Source organism: Taeniopygia guttata, chromosome 37, assembly GCF_048771995.1.
Source record: "Taeniopygia guttata chromosome 37, bTaeGut7.mat, whole genome shotgun sequence".
Lineage (NCBI taxonomy): Eukaryota > Metazoa > Chordata > Aves > Passeriformes > Estrildidae > Taeniopygia > Taeniopygia guttata.
The window spans coordinates 2540388-2561570 of NC_133062.1; the positions used below are offsets into that span (position 1 = coordinate 2540388).

General features: G+C 52.3%; 1 protein-coding gene across 1 annotated transcript in view; it reads left to right on the forward strand.

Moving 5' to 3' along the window:
• The window catches only part of LOC115492522 (uncharacterized), a 152864-nt gene that overhangs the window by 96140 nt on the left and 35541 nt on the right, over window positions 1-21183 (forward strand). Inside the window, exons 9-10 of the mRNA XM_072921465.1 lie at window positions 191-245; window positions 20593-20980. Of these exons, the coding sequence (XP_072777566.1) occupies window positions 191-245; window positions 20593-20980 (443 nt within the window). The remainder of the gene's footprint in view (window positions 1-190; window positions 246-20592; window positions 20981-21183) is intronic.

Sequence of the window (21183 nt, forward strand, 5' to 3'; positions counted from 1 at the left end):
CTGTTACCTGTGACCCATGCTGGGAAGACACCTGTACCTTCTCCTGCCCCTGCCAATGACCTTATGTGGGATTGAAGAACATGAGGGTCTGGCTATGGCCCTGTCACTACATTCACTCCCACCTCAGGTCATTGCCAGGGGCAGGAAAGGGACTCTCTCTCTCTCTCTCTGAGAAGGGTGTCCTTTTCAGGCAGGAGGAGATGCGTGGCCAGGAAGATACAATTGATGGTGATGTAATCTCCCCTGTAAATACTTTTTCTTATCCCTTCTGTTGTCAGTATTTTTTCTATTCCTGTTTGTTCCTTATTTCGTTGCTGTTCCCAGTAAATTATTCTTATCCCAGCCTGGGATCTTTCCATTTTTTTCCTTCAGTGGAAGGTGGGAGGGCAACGAGCACCAGTGGGGTTTTAGCGAGAGCAGGAAACTGGGAAATCCCATTCCTGAATCCCGGCCTGTGGATACCGAGCATCCCAGCTGGTGCCAGCCCTGGTGGCCATGGCAGCAGCCTTGGGAGCGGGTCCCTGGCTGGGGCTGAGGGAACCTCTTCACTCTGGTGCCCAGGGACAGGAGTGGAGGGAGCGGCTGCAGCTGAGTCAGGGCAGGCTTAGGTTGGATCTCAGGAAAAGGTTTTTGCCCAGAGGCTGCTGGGGCACTGCCCAGGCTCCCCAGGGAAGGGTCACAGCTCCAGGGCTCTCTGAGCTCCAGCAGCATTTGGACAGCGCTACCAGGCCCAGGCTGGCAGTGTTGGGGTGTCCTGTGCAGGGCCAGCAGCTGGACTCGAGGATCCTGATGGGTCCCTCCCAGCTCAGCCAATTCTGTGCTTCTGGGATCCCATGACCCTGGGGATGGGACTGGAAATGGTTGCCATGGAAATGGGCTCTGGCTGTAGGCCTGAGCTGGTGTCCATGGCAACCACCCCTGGCATGGGGTCTCCATGGAGCTGCCCAGGGACTGACCATAGCAACAGGGGCTGGGGAAGGTTGCCATGGAAACTGACCATAGCAACAGGGGCTGGTGCTGGTTGCCATGGAAACTGACCATAGCAATGGGTCCTGATGAGGTTTGCTGTGGTAATTCAGGGCATCCCTCTGGCTGCCCTGGAAGGCCTGGGACCCTGGCAGGGGTCAGGAACCCCCCTGTACAGTGCCCCGAGAGACACTGCCTGTGATCTCTGTCCATGGAAAAGAGTTTTCAATCTTACAGGATGAATTACACACTCTGAGTGTTTGATATGAGTAATAATTAGTGTGACACAGGTGCAAAAGTAGAATTTTAGTATTCTAGCTAAGGGGTTCAAAGGAGGCAAGATGGAGGAAATCGTGTGTGTCCTGTCCTTTTTCGTCTTCTTCATGCCTTCCATGTTTCACTGTAGTGTTGGCATTTTTCTGTTGGTTTAGACTGGGGACACATTGTTCAACAGAGGTGGTAGGTATTGGCACATTATTGTAAATATAGCACAGGTAGTTTCTGGTATATAATGTTTGTAACTTCCACTGAGGGGCAGAGCCCTGCACGCTGCCCCGCAAGAAAGGCCTACTGCAGGTCAGACAGAACATGTTATAGATAAGCAAGAATAAACAACCTTGAAAACCAGCACAGATGAATTATGGCTTCTTCTTTGGCAGCGGGGCTCAAAGACAGCGAATTTCTGCAATTTTGGGATCATTTAAATACCACAGATTCTGACATAAATGGCATCCCTGGCTGGGCTTGGACCACCAACCTTTCAGTTAAGAGCCGACAGTTTGCATGTTAAGGTTCAGATATTATGACAGGTCCTTAGAGGGGTTTCATGGGGACTTTCTAAGTGTCCCCAGGCTGCCAAAGAGCCGGGATGTCACAGGCACTCACAGGGGCTCCTGTCATGGGCAGACTGGGAGCTTTAGGCAAAGTTTATTAGAGAAGCTCCTGTCAGGTCAGGAGGCACAGAAAGGACCCCCAATAGCCCCTATAGATCCCCAAATACCTCCAAGGACCGCCAGCCTTTCTAAGCCTCTTTTTGTGAGAGGAGCCTTGGAGCAGCAGGTTCCAATCCCTACCCCTGACAATTCAAGAGCTCATATGTAAACAATTATAAAGGTGGAATTAAAACTTTATACAATTCTCCCTTAGCATTAGGAATTATAAACCAGTGTTGGGGGTTGGGTTTTTCCTTTCTGTTTGTTCCCTATCATTGGCTGATGTTTATCGGCTGATCCCTTATTTTGGGAGGAGCTGCTGCTCTTGGAGATGGGCGTTTCCACTGCTGCTGCCAGAGCCCGGGCCAGAGCTGTTTCTTCTGTCCTGGGATGAGCCTCTGCTCGTGAGAACAGCCACTAAACTGGGACCTTATTTACACCTGCCCCACTAAAAGAGAGACCTATCCCTGTCTGCTCTGGTGTCCAGGATCCTGAGCTGGGCTCTCCCTGCCCTGCTTGGAGCCCCTCACCCCCTGCCTGCCGAGACATCCTGCCAGCGCAGCTGACTGCTTTTTGCCAGTGCTGCTGGGGCACCGAGCTGACTGCTTTCTGAGAGTCCTGCTGGGGCACCGGAGCCGGCTGCCCCGGGGTTTGTGAAGCAAAGCCTCTCTCCAGCCCTTCCCCCTTCGGACAAAGCCGCCATGGCCCCGCGCTGCCGAGCCCGGCCGGAGCGCCCCCTGCAGCCGCGTGGGGGTCAGCGCACCTGCCCTGCCCCGGGAGCCACAGCGCCCCTGCTGGCTGTGCCCGGAACTGCACCGCAGGGAAAGCGCCACGGCCCAAAGGCCGGGACTGGGCTCTGCTCTGTTTGCTGTTCGTGCCGCAGCTACTGCTGCTTGTTTGCTTTGTTATACACACTAGGAAAGAGCTGACATTCCTATTCCCATATCTTTGCCTGCCTGAGAGCCCCTTGATTTCATGATTCTAATAATTTGGAGGGAGGGGGTTTACATTCTCCATTCCACAGGAGGCTTTTTGCTGCCTTCCCTAGCAGACACCTGTCTTGTAAACCAAGACCAGTTTTGGCACCCGATGTGCAGCCTGAGGGCATTGAGAGAAACAGGGTGAAATAAGAATAACAATTCTTGAGTAACATAATTTCTTTTTGTTGCACTGGATATAGAAACCTTGTTAGGTTTCACCATGTGGTCTAGCTTACCCTGGTTTGGGTGGCACATGGTTGTGGCTACATTTTTCCCATCCTATAACTATGGCTAATATGGCTGAAAATCAATTTGTTTGATGGGTTAATATGGTGAGGAATTTATGGATTTTTAATTTCCTCTGGACGGTGGGCACACAGATTCGAGGCTACCACACACTAACTGTATGTGTTTGGAATTACTTTAATAATGGTACCTACTGTGAGGAAATTACACCAGGGGAAGTTTTCTCCCAACTCCTCAGCCAGATCTTTGGGTCTACAGTGGTTGGTGTTCCTGCTATGCCTGTTAAGCCTATTCTGTTCAGCATTCAGAGGTAAGGGAAGATTGACTTAGATAACTATCGTAGCAGGGCGTCCCCAGCCTGTAATAATTAGCACTGACTCCATGATTCCAGAAGGCCGATCAATCACTTTATTACATTATCCTATACTATACTGCTAAGAAACACTCATCGCTCTTGCAGACAGTCCGATACAGACAGACCAGACTGGTTAATTGAAATCCAAACACCATCACCATTGGCGAATTTAGAAATCACCCTTTGATAAACAAATCTCCATAACACATTCCACATGTGCACAACAACAGGTGCAGCAGGTGAAGATAAGAATCGTTTCTTGTTCTTTTCTCTGAGCTTTCTCACAGCTTCTCACAGCTTCTCAGGAAATTCCTGGGAGATCTCTCTCTCTGCTCAGAGGATATGTGATTACCACAGGTCAGTTGTGACAATGCAGGTCCAAGGACACCACGGTGACACTATGGAACCTCATGGAACCAAGGGGCCCTTGTGACACTGTGCTGCCTCATGGAATCAAGGAGACCAATGTGAAACTCAGAGACCCCAAGGAACCAAGGGTCCATGGTGACCTTGTGCAGCCGCAGTGTCACAGAGGAGCTGTTGTGACACAGTGAGGGCACACGGAGCCCAGGGGACATTGTGACACATCAGGGCTCTGTGGAACCACGAAGCCATTGTGACACTGCAAGGCCTCATGGAAGCACGGGGCCATTGTGGCACTGCAGAAGCAAGGGGAACATTGTGACACTCCAGGGCCTGATGGAACCAAGGAGACCATTGTGACACTGTGGGGTCCATGGAACCAAGGGAACATGGAACAGGTCTGGTTGGCTGGGCCTCCTGGGGACCACCTGACAGGTCTGGCTGACCTTGGCATGTTGAGGGCTGCTTCTCATCTGCCCCTGAAGCACTGGGACTCTGGGGTTTCCTCCTTATGGGAGAGAACTGTCCTTCTCCTCCAGGGACCTATGGCCAAAACCGGGATTTCTTCTCCAAATTTCCTTATATAAAAGCATTGTTCCCAGATGAAATCTGCTGAGAGACAGGTCTGGCTGACTTGGCCACCTGGGGACCACCTCGCCTCTGCCTATGATACACTGGGACCATGTGCTTTTCTTTCTTAAGGGAAAAAACCCATCCATCTCAACCAGGCACCCATGGCCAAAACTGAGGATCTGCCTTCAGAATTCCCTATATCCAAGGATAGCTCCCAGACAGAAGCTGCCGGGACTGACAAGTCTGGCTGACTTTGGCTTCCTGAGGGCTGGCACTTATCTGCCCCTGAAACACTGGGGCTCTGTGCTTTCCTTCCTAATCAAAAGAACTCTTCTTCCTGTCCAGGTGCCCATGGCCAAAATTGAGATTCCACCTCCAAAATGCCCTGAGTCCAAGGACAGCCCCTAGACGAAAGGTGCCTGGAGATACAGGTCTGGCTGGCTTGGCCTAAGGGTGCCCACCTCTCATCTTCTTCCAGAAGACTTGGACTTTGCGCTTCTCTTTCCTATAGGAAAAAACCATCCATCCTGAGCAGGCGCCCATGGCCAAAACTGGGATTCCACCTCCAAAACTCTGTACATCCAAGGATTGCTCCCAAGTGAAAGCTGCCAGGACAGACAGGTCTGCCTGTCCTTGGCCTCTTGGGAGCTGCCTCTCACCTGCCTCAAAACACTGGGGCTCTGTGCCTTCCTTCAAATGGAAGCGAACCTTCTTTCTTCTCAAGGGGTCCATGGTCAAAATTGAAATTCCTCCTCCCAAATTCCATATGATAAAAGCTGCCAGGACAAACAGGTCTGGTTGGTTCAGCCTCTCAGGAGCCACCTCTCTCCTCTTCTGTTTTGAAGAGGAGAGAGGTGGCTCCTTTCCTTCCTATGGAAAAGAACCATCCTTATCTACACAGAAATGGCTGAAATTGGGGTTCCACCTCTAAAATTCCCTATATCCAAGGGTTGCTCCCAGCCAGAATCTGCCAGTACCATCAAGCCTGGCTGGCCTTGGCCTCTGGTGGCTGTCCCTGCCACACTGGGGCTCGGTTCTTTCCTTCCCATGGAGATCACTGTGACACTGTGGGCACCTCATGGAACCAAGGGGATCATTGTGGCACCACTGGAGCCCATGGAACCAAGGGGCCATGGTGACACTGCGGGGCTTCATGGACCCAGAGACCATTATGACTCTGTGGGGCCTGATGGAACCATGGAAACCATTCCGACCCTTCAGGGCCTGGTGTCACCAAGGGGGCATTGTGACACCTCAGGGCCTGCTGGAAGCAAGGGACCATTGGGACACTGTGGGGCCCCATGGAACTGAGGGAACATGGAACAGGTCTGGCTGGCTTGGCCTGCCAGGGGCCACTGACAGGTCTGGCTGATCTTGGAATGCCAAGGGCTGCTCTCATCAGCTGCTGGAGCACTGGGGCTCCATGCTTTCCTTGCTATGGAAAAGAACTCTCATTCTTCTCCAGGCACACATGGCCAGAATTCAGATTTCACCTCCAAATTTCCTTTTATCCAGGGATTGCTCCCATAGGAATATTGCCATGAGAAGTCTGGCTGGCAATGGTTTCATGAGGGTGACCTCTCATCTGTCCCCAAAACACTGGGGAAGGCTCCGTGCTTTCCTTCCTATGGGAAAGAACTTTCCAGCTTCTCCTAGTGCCCATGGCTGAGATTGGGGTTCTACCTCCAAACTTCCCTATATCCAAAGGCCCGTCCCATAAAAACCTGCCATTACTGACGATTCTGGCTGGCCTTGGCCTAGTGAGGCTCTCACCTCCCTTCAGAACACTGGGGCTCTGGGCTTTCCTATGGAAAAGAACTGTCCTTCTTGTCCAGGTGCCTATGGCCGGAATTGGGGTTCCACCTCCAACATTGCCTGTTGTGACAGACTGGAGGAGCTTGTTGGCTGGAAACATTTTGTGTGTTGGGAAGGAAGGGGCAGGTCCAGCCTTGCCCTGCCCTGGAACCCCAGCCCTGCCCTGCCCTGGAACCCCAATGCCCCCAGAGCCTCTATCCCAGCCCAGCAGTGTCTGCCAGGCCCTGGCACAGCACAGGCAATGCTCCACAGCCACCTCTGGAGCTCCCAGAGACCCAGCTCCAGTGACACCAGCCCTGAGCCAGGGGCCCAGGGCAGGTGTCCATGGCAAACAACCATCACAGCAGCTCCAGGCCTTGGTTGTCGTGGCACCAAACCAAGGAACGCGTCCCTGTGGCTGTTGCTGTGGAACCTGGTGACACCAATGGGTGTCACTGCAATTGTGCCTGGAACAGCCCTGGCACCGCTTTGTCCTGAGGGCTGCCATGGCAGCTGAATGCAGCAACAGCTCTGCAGGCCATGGAACCTGGCTGCAGAAATGACTCCTTGGGGTGGTTTCCAAGGAAACCTGAACTGATAAGCATTGCCATGGCACCCAAACCCATCAGTCTGGTCAGTGCAGTGTCCATGGACACAGCCCCTTGCAATGGCCCAGTGCGGGTTGGGATGATGATCCACCCTCACAGCTGTAGTGGTCTTGGAGGCACCTTCGGCTTGGCACAGACCTGAGGAGGGTGTCTGTTTTCAGTGGGGAAACTCAGGAGTTTAGTTAACTTCAAAAATAAAAGAAGGAGAAACCCTCCTTGGCTGTGCACAGCCAGTTCTTTGAGCAAAGCAGGTCCCAGGTGAGTGAAGAGAGACAGGATGGGGTTGGGGAACAGGGAGCAAGGTTGTCCACACGGGGTCAGATCTCAAGGCACAGAATCTCTGACCAGGCCAGAGCTCCTTAGGAGTGTCCCTGGGTCAGTATCAGTCACTGAATGCTGCAACCACATATTGTATAATAAGAAGATTAATAAAAGACACCCTTTAAAACAGGAATAGATATTTCCTAAAAGCTCTTCAAAATATTTCTCAATAACTGCAGAAGGAAATCTTCCTAATGAACTGCCCCAGACAAGAGGGAAATCAAGGCAGAGCCATGGTTTGTCAGGACTTGCTTGATCCTAATGACGCCTGTTGGTGCATTTGGAGCTAAGACCTTTAACCTCAGGGCCTGAGAGGAGATTGCACAAACCTTTCCAGAAGTCAAGGCAGAGGAAACACCCAAATGTGTCAAAGCATTATTGGGACCCACTGTGGTCCATCCCCAACACAAGCTCCTCAGGGAGTCCTTGGAGGAGAGAATTGGAGGCCAGGATGGCACAAAATCCTCTCAGAGACTCAAAATGGCACAAAAACCTCTCAGTGTGGAAAGGAAAATCCAAAGTACCATACAAAAGTTGAGTATCTCAAAGCATTAATGAGCTCCACTGAGTGTCAGCACAAAGCTCTCAAGGGACTCATTAAAGCAGATAATTGGGGCCATGATTGCACAAACCTCACACAGAGTCTGGATCAAATGGGAAACACCAAGTACCTTAAAAGAACTGAAGTACCTTGAAGCATTAATGACCCCCACTGAGTGTTGTTCCTGACAAAGCCTCTCCAGGGACTAATTACAGCAGATAATTGGAGGCCAGGATGGCACAAACCTGTCAGAGATTCCAAGGCAAAAGCAAAGCCTAAAGTGCTTTGAAAAACCTGCAGTCCCTGGGAGCATGAAGGAGGCCCCAGGGCCATTCCTGGCCAAGGCTCCCCAGGGACTCCTTCCAGCAGATCCTTGAGGCCACTGGGATGTGGGCTAGGGGGGGATGCTGAGGGCAGGACCAGGGGGTGACAGTGCCCAGCCTGGCTGGGGCTGTGCCAGGAGGCCCCAGGGCCTCAGGACAAGGTGTCTCCTCCCAGCCCTTGGTGGCACAGACCCTGCTGTGCCCCAGGGCACCAAGACTTGGCTTCTCTTTGTGCCCACCTGTCATCAGTGCCTCCAGTTCTCTGCTCTGCCTGGGGCCTGGGGACACTTTCTCAGTCGTGTCCCTTAGTGGGACCCAATAAAAGTCCAAGAAACTTTGACGTTGGATTCTGACTTGGAGTTCTGGAGAGGTTTCTGCAGCTCCCTCTCAGGGCCTGATGTTCAGGGCCTGAGCACAAAGCCCCAGAGGATCATTAAAGTCCTTGTGCTGTGTCTGTGCTGCTGAGCTGGGCCAGGCTCCTGGCACAGAGGGTGATCCTGGTAACCAAGAAGAGCTTCAAAAGCACATTTCTCTTGCTGAGCAGCTCTTCTCCCAGCCCAGCAGGGCTGGGGCACTGCCTGCAGCCAGCCCGGGCACAGCACAGAGGCACAGAGAGCTTCAATCAGTCAGGGCTGGGAAGGGGCTGAGAAGTGCCTGGGGCAGAATCACTGCCAGCCCTTGGCACAGGAACCTCTGGCTGCAGGACAATGCAGCTGCAGCTCCTGGAGAGATCTCCTGAAGCTGGAACATCCCAATGCCCACAGACCCTGTGAGTGCATTCTCTGCTCATCTCCTGTGCAGAGCAGCCAGGGGTGCCCAGGGCTGTCCTGCAGAGCAGGGTCCTGCAGCCCAGGGCGCTATGCTGGGCCAGGACTCTGCTGCCTGCCAGGGACAGCTCTCAGCCGGCCCTGGAGCTGCTCCCAGCGCTGGCCAGGAGCTGTGGGGGGAAGGAGCCACCCTGAGCAGGGCAGGTGCTGCTGCTGAGAGGGGCTGGGTGGGGCAGGGCTGCTCCCAGCTCCAGACCAGCCTGGGCACAGCTCCGGAGGGCACTTCCCAAAGAAGGTAAGCCTGGGATTGCTGTAAAGGTCTGGAGCTTCCCTGAGAGTGTTTTCAATTTCTGGCTTGGAGAAGGATGGGAAAGTTGGGGTGATGACAAAAAGTGTATTGCTTTTTAAACATTTTTCATATATATGTAGCTCTGTAAATTTCTATTCTATAATTATAAATAGAGAATTGTTACATAACTCTATTAAACTCTTAATTAGCTCTATTAAACTACTATTATGTACTTATCTGACTGTAATCCTTAGCTGTCTCTACTATGTTTTCTTCCTATCTCTTAGATTTTGTAAATATAAGCTGACTGTCTAAATACATTCCTGAAATACTGTATAGTCTAATTATCAGGAAGAGGACCTACAAGAACACTTTGGTTTTTGACCAGAATCTGAGCAGTCATAAATAAGAGAGGGACAAAAAAGCCCTTGGACCTAGTCCAATGCGCTGAGCCAGGGGTGTGTAATTGGGGCAACTGAATCTCCTATTGGATATTCCTGTTAAATATCGTAATTAATTAACCCTAATAATTGTTGAAATCAGGGGCTGTATGTACCCCATCCCCACTGGGACACCTGGCAGCTTCCAATAAAGCTCTGGTTTTTACTTTACTCTTCTAACACTGTTGCAAGGGGTTTTTTTTCTCTTTTGATTATAGAAAACAGGGGGATGAGAGAAGCAGAACAGGAATTGTAATCCCAGAACGACAGAACATTCTGAGTTGAAAGGGTCACATGGGATCATCAAAGGAATGTTTGAACATTTACAGAGACTCCAGAACTGAGATTTTGGCTGGTCAGTGTCTCTGCTGGGAGCCTCCCAAAGGGCCTTCAGCCACTCCTCAGCCCTGGACAGCAGCAGCATCACCTCTGCAGGGCCCAGCAGGGCTCTCCTGAGCTGCCCTTGCCCAGCTGCACACAGAGCCTGCCCCAGCCAGGGCCCTGCACACAGGCAGGTTTCTGTAGGGCCGGGCCAAGGGCACACAGGGTGGGATGGGCTCTGTGAGCGCTGGCAGGGACAAGGCACCTCTCAGGAGGGAATGTCCAGGCCCAGGGAGATGCTCAGGGAAGCAGAGGGGGCTGAACAGAGCAGTGCTGGGGGAACAAGCCCATCCAGCCCCTCACCTGCCCCCAGCCACAGGGAATCCTTTGCCTCTCACATCTCTCATTGGCAAACTCGGAATGCAGCAGAAATTCTGGGGATTTCTGACCTCAGTGGGCCAGGAATGGTTTGTGGGTACTAAAACAATTCCTAAAACCAACTCCTGCCATCTATTTCCTTTTGAAGTCTGAGTGCAGATGGTATCCAAGCCTTGCTGCAGTGATTCCCCTGACAAATCCTGAATATCCAGCCTTGTCCCTCTGCCACATGGCCACAAATCCAGGGAAGCAGGGCAGGTATGGCTCCTCGAGAGCCCCCACACTCAGGTCTGGCTGCTCCTGGCACACTCAGCCAGCACAGCTGGAACTCAGGCAGGGACCTGGGTGAAGGTTTTCCCAGAGCAGGAACAAGGGTGGGTGAGTCCCAGCAGGACAGTCTGAAGGGAATGGCCCAGGTTTGGCTCCAAGCAGCCTCTCCTGACTTGTCCCTGTCCTTTCTCCATGAACAGGTGCCCATGTGCAGCCACAGCAAATGTCCAACAGCAGCTCCATCAGCCACTTCCTCCTGCTGGCACTGGCAGACACGCGCCAGCTGCAGCTCCTGCACTTCTGCCTCTTCCTGGGCATCTCCCTGGCTGCCCTCCTGGGCAACGGCCTCACCATCAGCACCATAGCCTGCGGCCACCACCTGCACACGCCCATGTTCTTCTTCCTGCTCAACCTGGCCCTCAGCGACCTGGGCTCCATCTGCACCATTGTCCCCAAAGCCATGCACAATTCCCTCTGGGACACTAGGAACATCTCCTACACAGGATGTGCTGCTCAGCTCTTTTTCTTTATGTTCTTCATTGGAGCAGAGTATTTCCTCCTGACCATCATGTGCTACGACCGCTACGTGTCCATCTGCAAACCCCTGCACTACGGGACCCTCCTGGGCAGCAGAGCTTGTGCCCACATGGCAGCAGCTGCCTGGGCCAGTGCCTTTCTCTATTCACTGCTGCACACAGCCAATACATTTTCCCTGCCCCTGTGCCATGGCCAATGTCCTGGGCCAGTTCTTCTGTGAAATCCCACAGATCCTCAAGCTCTCCTGCTCCAAATCCTACCTCAGGAAATTGGGGCTTCTTCTTATTAGTGTGTGTTTAGGATTTGGTTGTTTTGTGTTCATAGTTTTCTCCTATGTGCAGATCTTCAGGGCTGTGCTGAGGATCCCCTCTGAGCAGGGACGGCACAAAGCCTTTTCCACCTGCCTCCCTCACCTGGCCGTGGTCTCCTTGTTCCTCAGCACTATTATGTTTGCTCATCTGAAGCCTCCCTCGATGTCCTCCCCATCCCTGGATCTGGCCCTGTCAGTTCTGTACTCGGTGGTGCCTCCAGCCCTGAACCCCCTCATCTACAGCCTGAGGAACCAGGAGCTCAAGGCTGCAGTGTGGAGACTGATGATTGGATGGTTTCAGAAACATTGAACTGCTGGCAAATTTCTGCAAATCACTTGTAATAAAAGTAATTTTTGATACTTCTTGTTGGTTTCCTTTGGAGGTTCTTTTTCTTTGTTTGGCATTTTAATGTTTTCCACAAAGAAATGTCATTCCTTGTGCCATTTCTCATTTGGTTTCCCTCCACCTTCCCTGTGCCCACAGAATGTGTCAATGAGGGGCTGCACTCTTGGTGGCTTTCAAGGAACTAAAGGATGTCCCAGCAGAGTTTTCTGCAGAGATGCCCTTTTGTTGCCTTCTCTGGAGCTGCAGCAGCAATGTCTGTGTGCAGAGCTGGGGGCAGATCAGTGCTGGCACAGCAGCTCTGCTCCTGCTGGCCACACCATTCCTGATCTAGGCCAGGAGCCATTGGCCTTCTTGGCCACCTGGGCACACGGCTGGCTCATGTCCAGCCTGCTGTCCATCAGTCCCTGCAGGTCCCTTTCTGCCTGGCTGCTGTTCAGCCACTCTGTCCCCAGCCTGTAGCGCTGCAGGGGTTGTTGTGGCCAAAGTGCAGGACCCGGCACTTGGACTTGTTAAACCTCACCTTGTTGGGTTTGGGCCCTGGATCCAGCGTTTCCAGGGTCCTGTGCAGAGCCCTCCTACCCTCCAGCAGATCAACACTCACATCCAGCTTGGTGTCATCTGCAAAAATGTCCTTGGTTCCAAGGGGCCCCTCAGCATCACAATGTCCCTTTGGTTGCACCAGGCCCTGCACTGTCAGACTGGTTCCCTTGTTTCCATGGGGCCCCAAAATTTGACAATGGACTCCTTGGTTCCATGGGGCCCCTCAGTGTCACAATGTTCTTGTTAGTGCTGCAGTTTCACAGTGGCCCCTTGGTTCCATGGGGCCCCAGGGTGTCACAAAGGCCCCATGGTCACATGAGGTCCCACACTGTCACAATGCTCTCTGTGGCTCCACAAGTCCCCTCAGTGTCACAATGGACTCCTTGTTCCCACGAGCCCACACAGTGTCACAAGGGCCTTCCAGATTCCTGGAGGCCCCAGAGTGTCACAATGGCCCCTTGGTTCCACGAGGCCCTGCAGTGTCACAATGGCCTCTGTGGTTCCACCAGGACCCAGTGTCACGGGGACTCCCTGGTTCCATTGGGCCCCAGAGCACCACAATGGAGCCCTGGTTCTATGGGCCTGCACAGTGTCACCATGGTCCTCTTAGTTCCACGAGGCCCTGCAGTGTCACAATGGCCCCAGAGTGTCCCAATCATCACAGAATGACAGAATCAAATAGGCTGGAAAAGACTTTGGCATCATCAAGTCCAACCAATGCCCTAATACTGCCTTGTCACCCAGACCATGCCACTGAGTGTCACTGGAGAGGGACAGTGACTCTGCCACCTCCCCCCTGGCCTGCCCCTTCCTATGCCCACTCACCCTTTCTGTGAACAAAAGGCTCTGAGTGCCAGGGCTTGGATGAGGGAAGTGGTTGGGGATGGGTGTGGACAAAGTCTGATTGATTGTTAGCCATGAAGGGTCTTGATTTTCATGTGTGTTCAGACTGCATTAGAAGGTGCTGAGGGTCAATATCAATTGGACATTGCTGATATCCGTCTATAAACAGGAAAAACAGGAAAATAAAACAGGACAAAACAGTTCTCTCTGCATAGTTTTCAATACACTATATTGACTTTGAATACACCTCTGAAATCTGTCTAATTATCCACAGATGAATTGATATCTTCAGTTATTCCCATGGACTTTTCTTGTTTGGGCATTTTAAACAGATCTTTATAGGCCTTTTTAATTGAATTCCTGAACTGAAAAGCACAAGAACAAGAGGCCTCTGGAGTATTAAAATTCATCTTTTGAGGATCCACTCCCATCAGAGCAGCAATGAGCAGAAATGGGCACAGCTTTGTGGCTGCCCCAGCTCTGGGATGGGCCCTGGGCCTGGAGCAGGAGCAGCTCTGCAGGGCCCCAGGGCCGGGGCTCTTGTGCTGGCCTGGGCAGATGGGATGGCAGGAGGGGCTGCAGAGCTCTCAGCACCTCAGCCAGAGGGGAGCAGGGCACCCAGGTGTCCTCGGCTGACTGTGTGATGCCTTTATCCCCGGTCGTCTGCCCTGTTTATGTTGAATGATAAGTTTTGCACTTTTAAGGCTTGTTCCAAGAGTGAATGTGGGGGAAGAAGCGCGGAGTTTGTTTTCAAGAACTGCACTCCCTCCTCCACATTCCTGCTCCTGGACTGTGTTGTCTGAGGACGGACAGGCAATGAGACAGAGTTCTCCTTTGCTTTCCGAATTCGTTTTAGCTAGCTGAGGCAAAGAAGTTCCCTGGACTGTGTTTTTTCCCTTCCTCTGGACCGAACACCAGAAGAGCAGCAGCAGCAGCACCTGTGGCCCAGTGGGCCGGGCCTGGGCCAAGGAGGGACTGATCAGAGACTGAGTGAGCCCAGCTGCAGCCTGGGGGATCTTTCTGAGTTTGTCTCTCTCTTGGAGTGGTAAGAAGTTTTATTGTTTAATACTGTTAAGGTTGCTTGTTTAATAAACAATTTTTTTCCACTTTCCCCAAGGAGGTATCCTTCCCGAACCAGTTGGGGGGAGGGGCCGATTGGATGTGCTTCCTAGAGGAACCCTTTGGGGGTTCTTTCCAAAATTTGCCCTGAACCAGGACAGATTTGGTCTCGTTAGCACCTTAACTGGGGCAGAGACACCTCTCTAACAATTTTATTAACCAGACTGCAATATTATTTTGCACAGTGAGTTCCGGACACTGTTGTCTGACCCCAAGTGTCTTTGACAACAGCCGGGTTCCCTCCTCTGAGGAGGTTGTGGCTTTCTGGAGGAACTCTTGGAAATTCGAACTCAGCTTCCTCTGAGTGACTTATGGGAGAACTTATGAGGAAAATGGCTGTTGTGGGTGGCCAGTGTAAAGAAAATATTTTCTTGTCCTTCCTTAAAAAGTTTGTTAAAATCACTGGAGGAAAGGAAGGAAATGATACCAGAGAGACTGACATGGTTCATTCACCCCAAGTTGAGTAGCACAAGGCTGCTAAAAGTCCTACAAGAAGCCCAGCTCACATAGATAAATTCCCGAATAACTCCTGAATTCACAGGCTTGGGGGCCTTGCCAAATGTGAGAATCATAATTCTCTTCGTGCCTGTCACCTTTGTGACTATACAGAATTTTCCCTTTCTTTTCATAATCTGTATTGGGCCGAATTTCCACTTTTCTTTTATCAGAACCTGCCAGGAGCTGAGAAGGAGTTCTGCTGGAACTGATGAAATTTGGAATTGCCGCAGAATTGCTTCTATTTTCAGTTTCTTTATGTTTGGGATTTGTTTGTGTTTCCATCACAAGTGACTTGTGGGAAGAGCAAATCTCCCTCAAGGCATTTTATGGAGGGTTAAGTTTGATTTCTGACAAGTTTGTTTTGTCCAGTGCTCAGAGGATGCTCAAGGCATCTCTGTGTCTCTTGCCCTGGGAGATGCTTGGGAGGGGCCTGGGGGTGTTGTCCCTGTCCCTGTCACCTCAGGCCATTCCCCAGGGGTGTCCCTGTCCCTGTCACCTCAGGCCATTCCCCAGGGGTGTCCCTGTTCCTGTCACTCCAGGCCATTCCCCAGGGGTGTCCCTGTCCCTGTCACCCCAGGCCATTCCCCAGGTGTGTCCCTGTCCCTGTCACCCCAGGCTATTCCCCAGGGGTGTCCCTGTCCCTGTCACCCCAGACCATTCCCCAGGGGTGTCCCTGTTCCTGTCACCCCAGGCCCTTCCCCAGGGAGTCTCCATTGTTCTCACCCCAGGAATGCCTGGAGGGTCTCCCTCCCTCTAATCCCTCTGCCAGGAGGCACTCAAGGGAGTCTCGGTCCCTCTCAGCCCAGAAGATGCTCAGGGGTCTCTGTCCCCTCGCCCTGGGGGATGCTCGGGGGGTCTCCATCCCTCTGGCCTCAGGGAATGCTTGTGCAGGGCTGGGGACCAGGGGCTCTGTGTCCCTCTCACCACTGAGGGTGCTCGGGGCTGGGGGGGCTCTCTGACCTTCTCATCCCTGGGGAGGCCAGGGGTGTCTCTGTCCCTCTCAGCCCTGGTGTGACCCCACCCAAACATCACCGGGGTCAGAGGGACAGAGACACCCCCAAACCCCCAGAAGGGCTGAACCTGGGATTTGGTTTGGGGCTGAGGATTTAGGAAGGGGCTGGAACTGGGGCTGGGGTTGGAGTTGGGGCTGAGATTTGGATTGAAGCTGTGACTGGGCTTAAGGCAAAATGTGGGATTGGCTTTAGGGCTGGGGCTGGGATTGGGTCTGGGGCTAGACAAGTCTGGCACTGGGATGAGATTAAATACGGAACTGTGAGTGTGTCTAAACGTGGAGTGAGATTGAGACCAGGATCAGGGTCAGGTTTGGGACTGAGCACACACAGGGCGGGACAGGGGGGATGTCACTGCAGGATGTCCCTGGCATTGTCTCAACCCTCCTCAGGCACCTCCAGACATGGGGGGCAGCTGGGTGCTCCAAGATCCAGGTGGTCCCACGCTGCCCCTGAATACCCTGAGGACTGCCCTGTATGTGACCCCTGGGGCTCTGGGATCAGCCCTCACATCCCTGTGGGAGCAGCTGCAGACATGATGAGAGATTTCCCCCCACCCCCTCATTCCTGAGGAAGGGTGAAGCCAGCTGTCCTTTCCTTCTGTTGCCTTCTACTCTCCTCAGCTGAGGATGTCAAACTCCCCAGGAGCAGGAAAATCCCCATTCCCTGTTTCCTTGTGGCTGCAGCCTGGAACATCCACTCAGAATGAAGAACGTTCTTACATCCCGGCTGAATGACACCAGGAGGAGGTTGGTGAGAAAGGGAGGCAATTGTGTTTTGATGGGAAATACAAGTTACAAAATTATTTCTTTCCATCCCATTCCTTTTCAGTCAGTTGCAGTTCTCTTTTCAGAGTGCCACCATCTCAGCTGATTGTGTTTTTGTCCTCCTTTCTCTCAGACCTCTCTTTACATGCTCTGTTTCTCTCTCAGTGTCTCCCTTGACCCAGGGCAGCTCCCACCAAAGGCCCTGCCTTGATTTAATTCCCAATCCGTGAGCTAAAACAACCACAGGTGAAGTTATGAAGGCTGGCAGTGAAATGTCACTGTAAGATCTTTCTCCATTTGGCTTCTGGCTGCTTGTTAAGAGCTTTTCCATCAAGGGCAGGAACATCTTTTCCTGGCTGGGAACTGGAATTCCAGCCCCTGGGAGTGTGTGCCATGGATCCCAGGGGGGCATTCCCGAGGCTCCCGGGGTGCTGCTCCTGCCGTGCCTCCCAAGGAGCTGTGCAGGGCAGGGGACAAGGTGCAGCATCTCCGTGGGCTCCTGCAGCACACAGCAAAGGTGGCTTTGCTGGACATTTCCCAGCACATTCCCAGCTGGAAGCAGAGGGAAGAAGGAAAGGGAAGCGAGTCCCTGACAGAACATGGGAACTGTTGGTGTAGGAAGGGACCCTGCCCGCAGATCCCAATCCCGTGAGGGAGTGTCATGATCCTCTTGGAGGAGCGGGGTGTCATGATGGCTTGTTTACTGATTCCAAAAGTGCAAAAAGGAAAACAGCAGGGGACCATCAGTTTAATCACAAGAAATGCACCTTTATTATAGAGTGCCAACAGCAAATGCAATAGAGGGGACAGAAAAGAAATAAAGGATAGAAAAGGAAGGGAAAGGGGCTTATAGCTACCAATGTAGATGAAATCTTCACTGGTCCAAACAATGCAGATCCGTCTTGTTGCATTGGAGAGAATCTCAAAATCTTGGTTATCTCAGGGGTCTTTTATAGTCCACTGTCGAATGGGGGGAACAGGCAAAAGACAATGAAAGCTAATTGAAATCATTGAGGGGGAACAGGTAGAATGAAGAGTAAGTCCATTGAAGCCACCAAGGAGGAACAGGTCATGTTATCAGCTGTGAGCAAGAGCCATTGTTTTCATGGTCCATCGACCACACCTGGGAAACATCTCGCATTGATCAGGCCAGCCCTCCTCCCTGTGGTGGGGGTCTCAGTCTCAGTCCTTGGGAGGGGCTTCAATCTCCATCCGTCACAGTGGTCATGAGGCAGATGAGGGGTCTTCCGTGGGAGATCACCAGAGTTACCCCAAAGTTCATCAGGTGGGAAAATCCCTGGGTTGAGCAGGTATCATGAAGCAGGTGTAAACACGTAGAACAAGCCACTCCTTGCCAGGTCCTTGCCAGGCCCTGCTCAAAGCAGTGGTCTGTGGTGGTACAGCGAACACACCTGCAAAAATAATCATCCACCTCGCCAAGCCGGAACTCCAATCAGAGTCTCCAGGATCTCAGTCTCTGCCATTGCGGCAAACGTGAGGCAAAAATGAGGGGAACTTGGGACGGTCTCTTACACAGGTGTGCACATGTCCTTTGAAGGGGAACGATCCCCACATGCGTCCAGCACTGCAATAAACACACTGTCTCTACAACTCCTTACAGGATTTGTGGGGATCAGTGTTCCATCCACGTTTCTGAAGCAGAGCGAGCAGACTAAACAGCATATTTTGCCTATGCTAGCAAGCTACTATCTCTTCAAATCAGCACATTTCACCTAAATCCAAATGGATTTCTACCCTGTTAAATTTACACTGGAAAATGCCCTGTTTGAACCCCTGAGCACCCCCTGGGCTGAGAGGGAGAGAGACTCCCTGGAGCACTCCCCTGGCACAGGGGTGAGAACGACGGAGACCCCCTGGGGAATGGCTTGGGGTGACCGGGAGAGAGACACCTCCTCAGGAATGGCCTGGGGTGACCGGGAGAGGGACAACCCATCCAAGCCCCTCTCAAGCATCCCCCAGGGTGAGAGGCACAGAGACCCCTCGAGCATCCCCTGGGGACCAGATGAAACAAACTTGCCAGAAATCAAACTTAACCCTACAAAAAAATGCCTTGAGGAATATTTGCTCTTCCCACAAGCCACTTGTGACGAAAACACAAATACCAAACATTAATAAACTGACAATAGAAGTAATTCTGTGGCAATTTCAAATTTCCCCAGTTCCAGCACAACTCCAGCTCAGCTGCTGGAAGGTTCCAATAAAAGAAAAGTGGACATTTAGCCCAATACAGATTATTAAAAGGAAGGGAAAGCTCTGTGGAGCTGTCACAAAGGTAACAGGTAGCAAGATAAAATTATTCTCATATTTGGCAAGGCCCTCAAAAGATGTGAATTCTGGAGGTATTCAGCAATTTAGCTACTTGAGCTTGGCTTCTTGTAGGACTTTTAGCAGCCTTGTGATCCTCACCTTGGGGTGAATGAACCTTGTCGGTCTCGCTGGTATCATTTGCTTCCTTTCCTCCAGTGATTTTTAACAAACTTTTCAGGGAAGGAAAACAAAATATTTTCTTTACACTGGCTACCCACAACAGCCATTTTCCTGATAAGTTGTTCCAAAAGTCACTCAGAGGAAGCTGCATCCAAGTTTCCAAGAGTTCCTCCAGGAAGAGGCAGAACCTCCTCAGAGGAGGGACCCATGCTGTTGTCAAAGGCACTTGGGGTCAGACAGCAGTGCCATGAACTCACTGTGCCAAAATAATGTCGCAAGCGGGTTAATAAAATTGTTAGAGTGATGCCTCTGCCCCAATTAAGGTGCTAAGAAGATCAAATCTGAAGTCGATTTTCCTGAACAGTAAATTTGAGGTAAAGAGAGAGATGGAAAGAAAGAGAAAAGGGGGCAGAGCAAGGGAGTGACAGGGACAGAGATCACCCTGGGGTGAGGCAAGTGTGACATTGTCCCCTGTGTGCGTGGCCTTCCCAGGGTGGGGGTTTTACACCGGAGCCAGTTTGGGTAAGGGGGGTGGTGTTCAACCCCACCCCGAGCAGGGATTGCCTCACTGTTTCAGGTTACAGTGTCAGATGTAACCAAAAGTGTTTTCAGTCACCATCTCCATAAACTGTTATCAACAGGTGGGGCAGTGTTCTTTATCTCTTCCATGGCTCAGTCCTGATAACGCCCTCCAGGGGCCATCTTCTGTTAATGGGCCATTGAGTGTCACTGCAGGGCTGATAAAATTACATCATCCCATTGTGGGATGCTCCGCCCAGGGGGAAGAACCAAGCATTCCTGCCTGGATATAATCTCACCCTTGCAACACCACGACCACCTTGCCTACTGCATTCCCAGAGGACAAGAGCTCCATAACCACCACTGGACCTTCAGAGGAAGACCAGACCCTTCTACAGGATCACCGCTTTGACAGAATCACGTTCATCACTCCAGCCGGACTGCAGCCACCATTTCATCAGACTGCTACCACCAACCTGACCAGTGGGGTGTCAGGTTATATCCTGACTCTGTCAGATTAAGCCAGTGTTTCTGTATCATTGCCTTGATCTTAATTTTCTTACTCAAATTTGATTCTGGCTTAGATTCTCCCCCTGGTTTGCCTTCCAACCAGGACAAAACTGAATGTGCTCATCCCTTGTTTTCCTCCCAAAACAGAATTTCCCATCCCCAGCCCTTTGCCAAATGGAGGAGAAGGCTGTGAGGAAGAGGAAGGAGCCCTGGGACATCCAGGCAGGTGAGGAGGAAGTCAGTGCCCCTTTCTCCCTCTCTCCTGCTCCATCTCCCAGCCCAGCACGGCCCCCGGCTGCAGGACAGCCCCGCTGCCGACGCTCTGCTGACGGGGATGCACTGGGGGGATCTCCTTGCCCTTCCCTGTGGCACGGAGGCAAATCCCATCCTCTCCTTGTCCTTCCTACCCCAGAGCAGGAGCTGATGATGGAGACCAGGAAGGACAAATCTCTGCAGCACAACCACATGGAAGAGGCTGTTTTGAGTAACTCCACAGTGCAAGAATCCAACAGGGAGGAAAAGCCCCGGAGATCCCACAGGAGGAGGGGCTGCAAACCCAGCCCAGGGTGCTCTGAGGAGGAAAGGCCCACTCTGGGTCAGGAAGGTGGGCAGAGCTTCAGCCAGAGCTCGGAGCTGGTGGTCCCTGAGAAGCTTCACGATGGGGAGAAGCCCCACAAGTGCTTGGAGTGTGGGAAGAGCTTCAGGCAGAGCAACAGTCTGAAACGACATCAGATGATCCACACTGGGGAATGGCCCTACGAGTGTGGGGAGTGTGGGAAGGGCTTCAGCTGCAGCTCCCACCTCATCATCCACCAACGCATCCACACTGGGGAGAGGCCCTACGAGTGTCCTGAGTGTCAGAAGAGGTTTCAGACCAGCTCCAATCTCCTTGTACATGAGCGGATTCACACGGATGAGAGGCCGTTCCGCTGCCCTGACTGCGGGAAGGGCTTCAAGCAAAACTCCACCCTTGTCACCCACCGGCGCATCCACACTGGGGAGAGGCCCTACGAGTGTCCCCAGTGTGGGAAGAGCTTCACCCGGAGCTCTCACTTGACCCAACACCAATGGAGCCACCGGTGACGGAAGCCCTGTGAGTGCCCCAACTGCAGGAGGAGCTGCGTGCACCACTCCAGCTTCATCCCCCATTGAAGAACCCATATTGGGAAGAGCCCTGGTGATCCCTGTTACCTGTGATCCATGCTGGGAAGACACCTGTACCTTCTCCTGCCCCTGCCAATGACCTTATGTGGGATTGAAGAACATGAG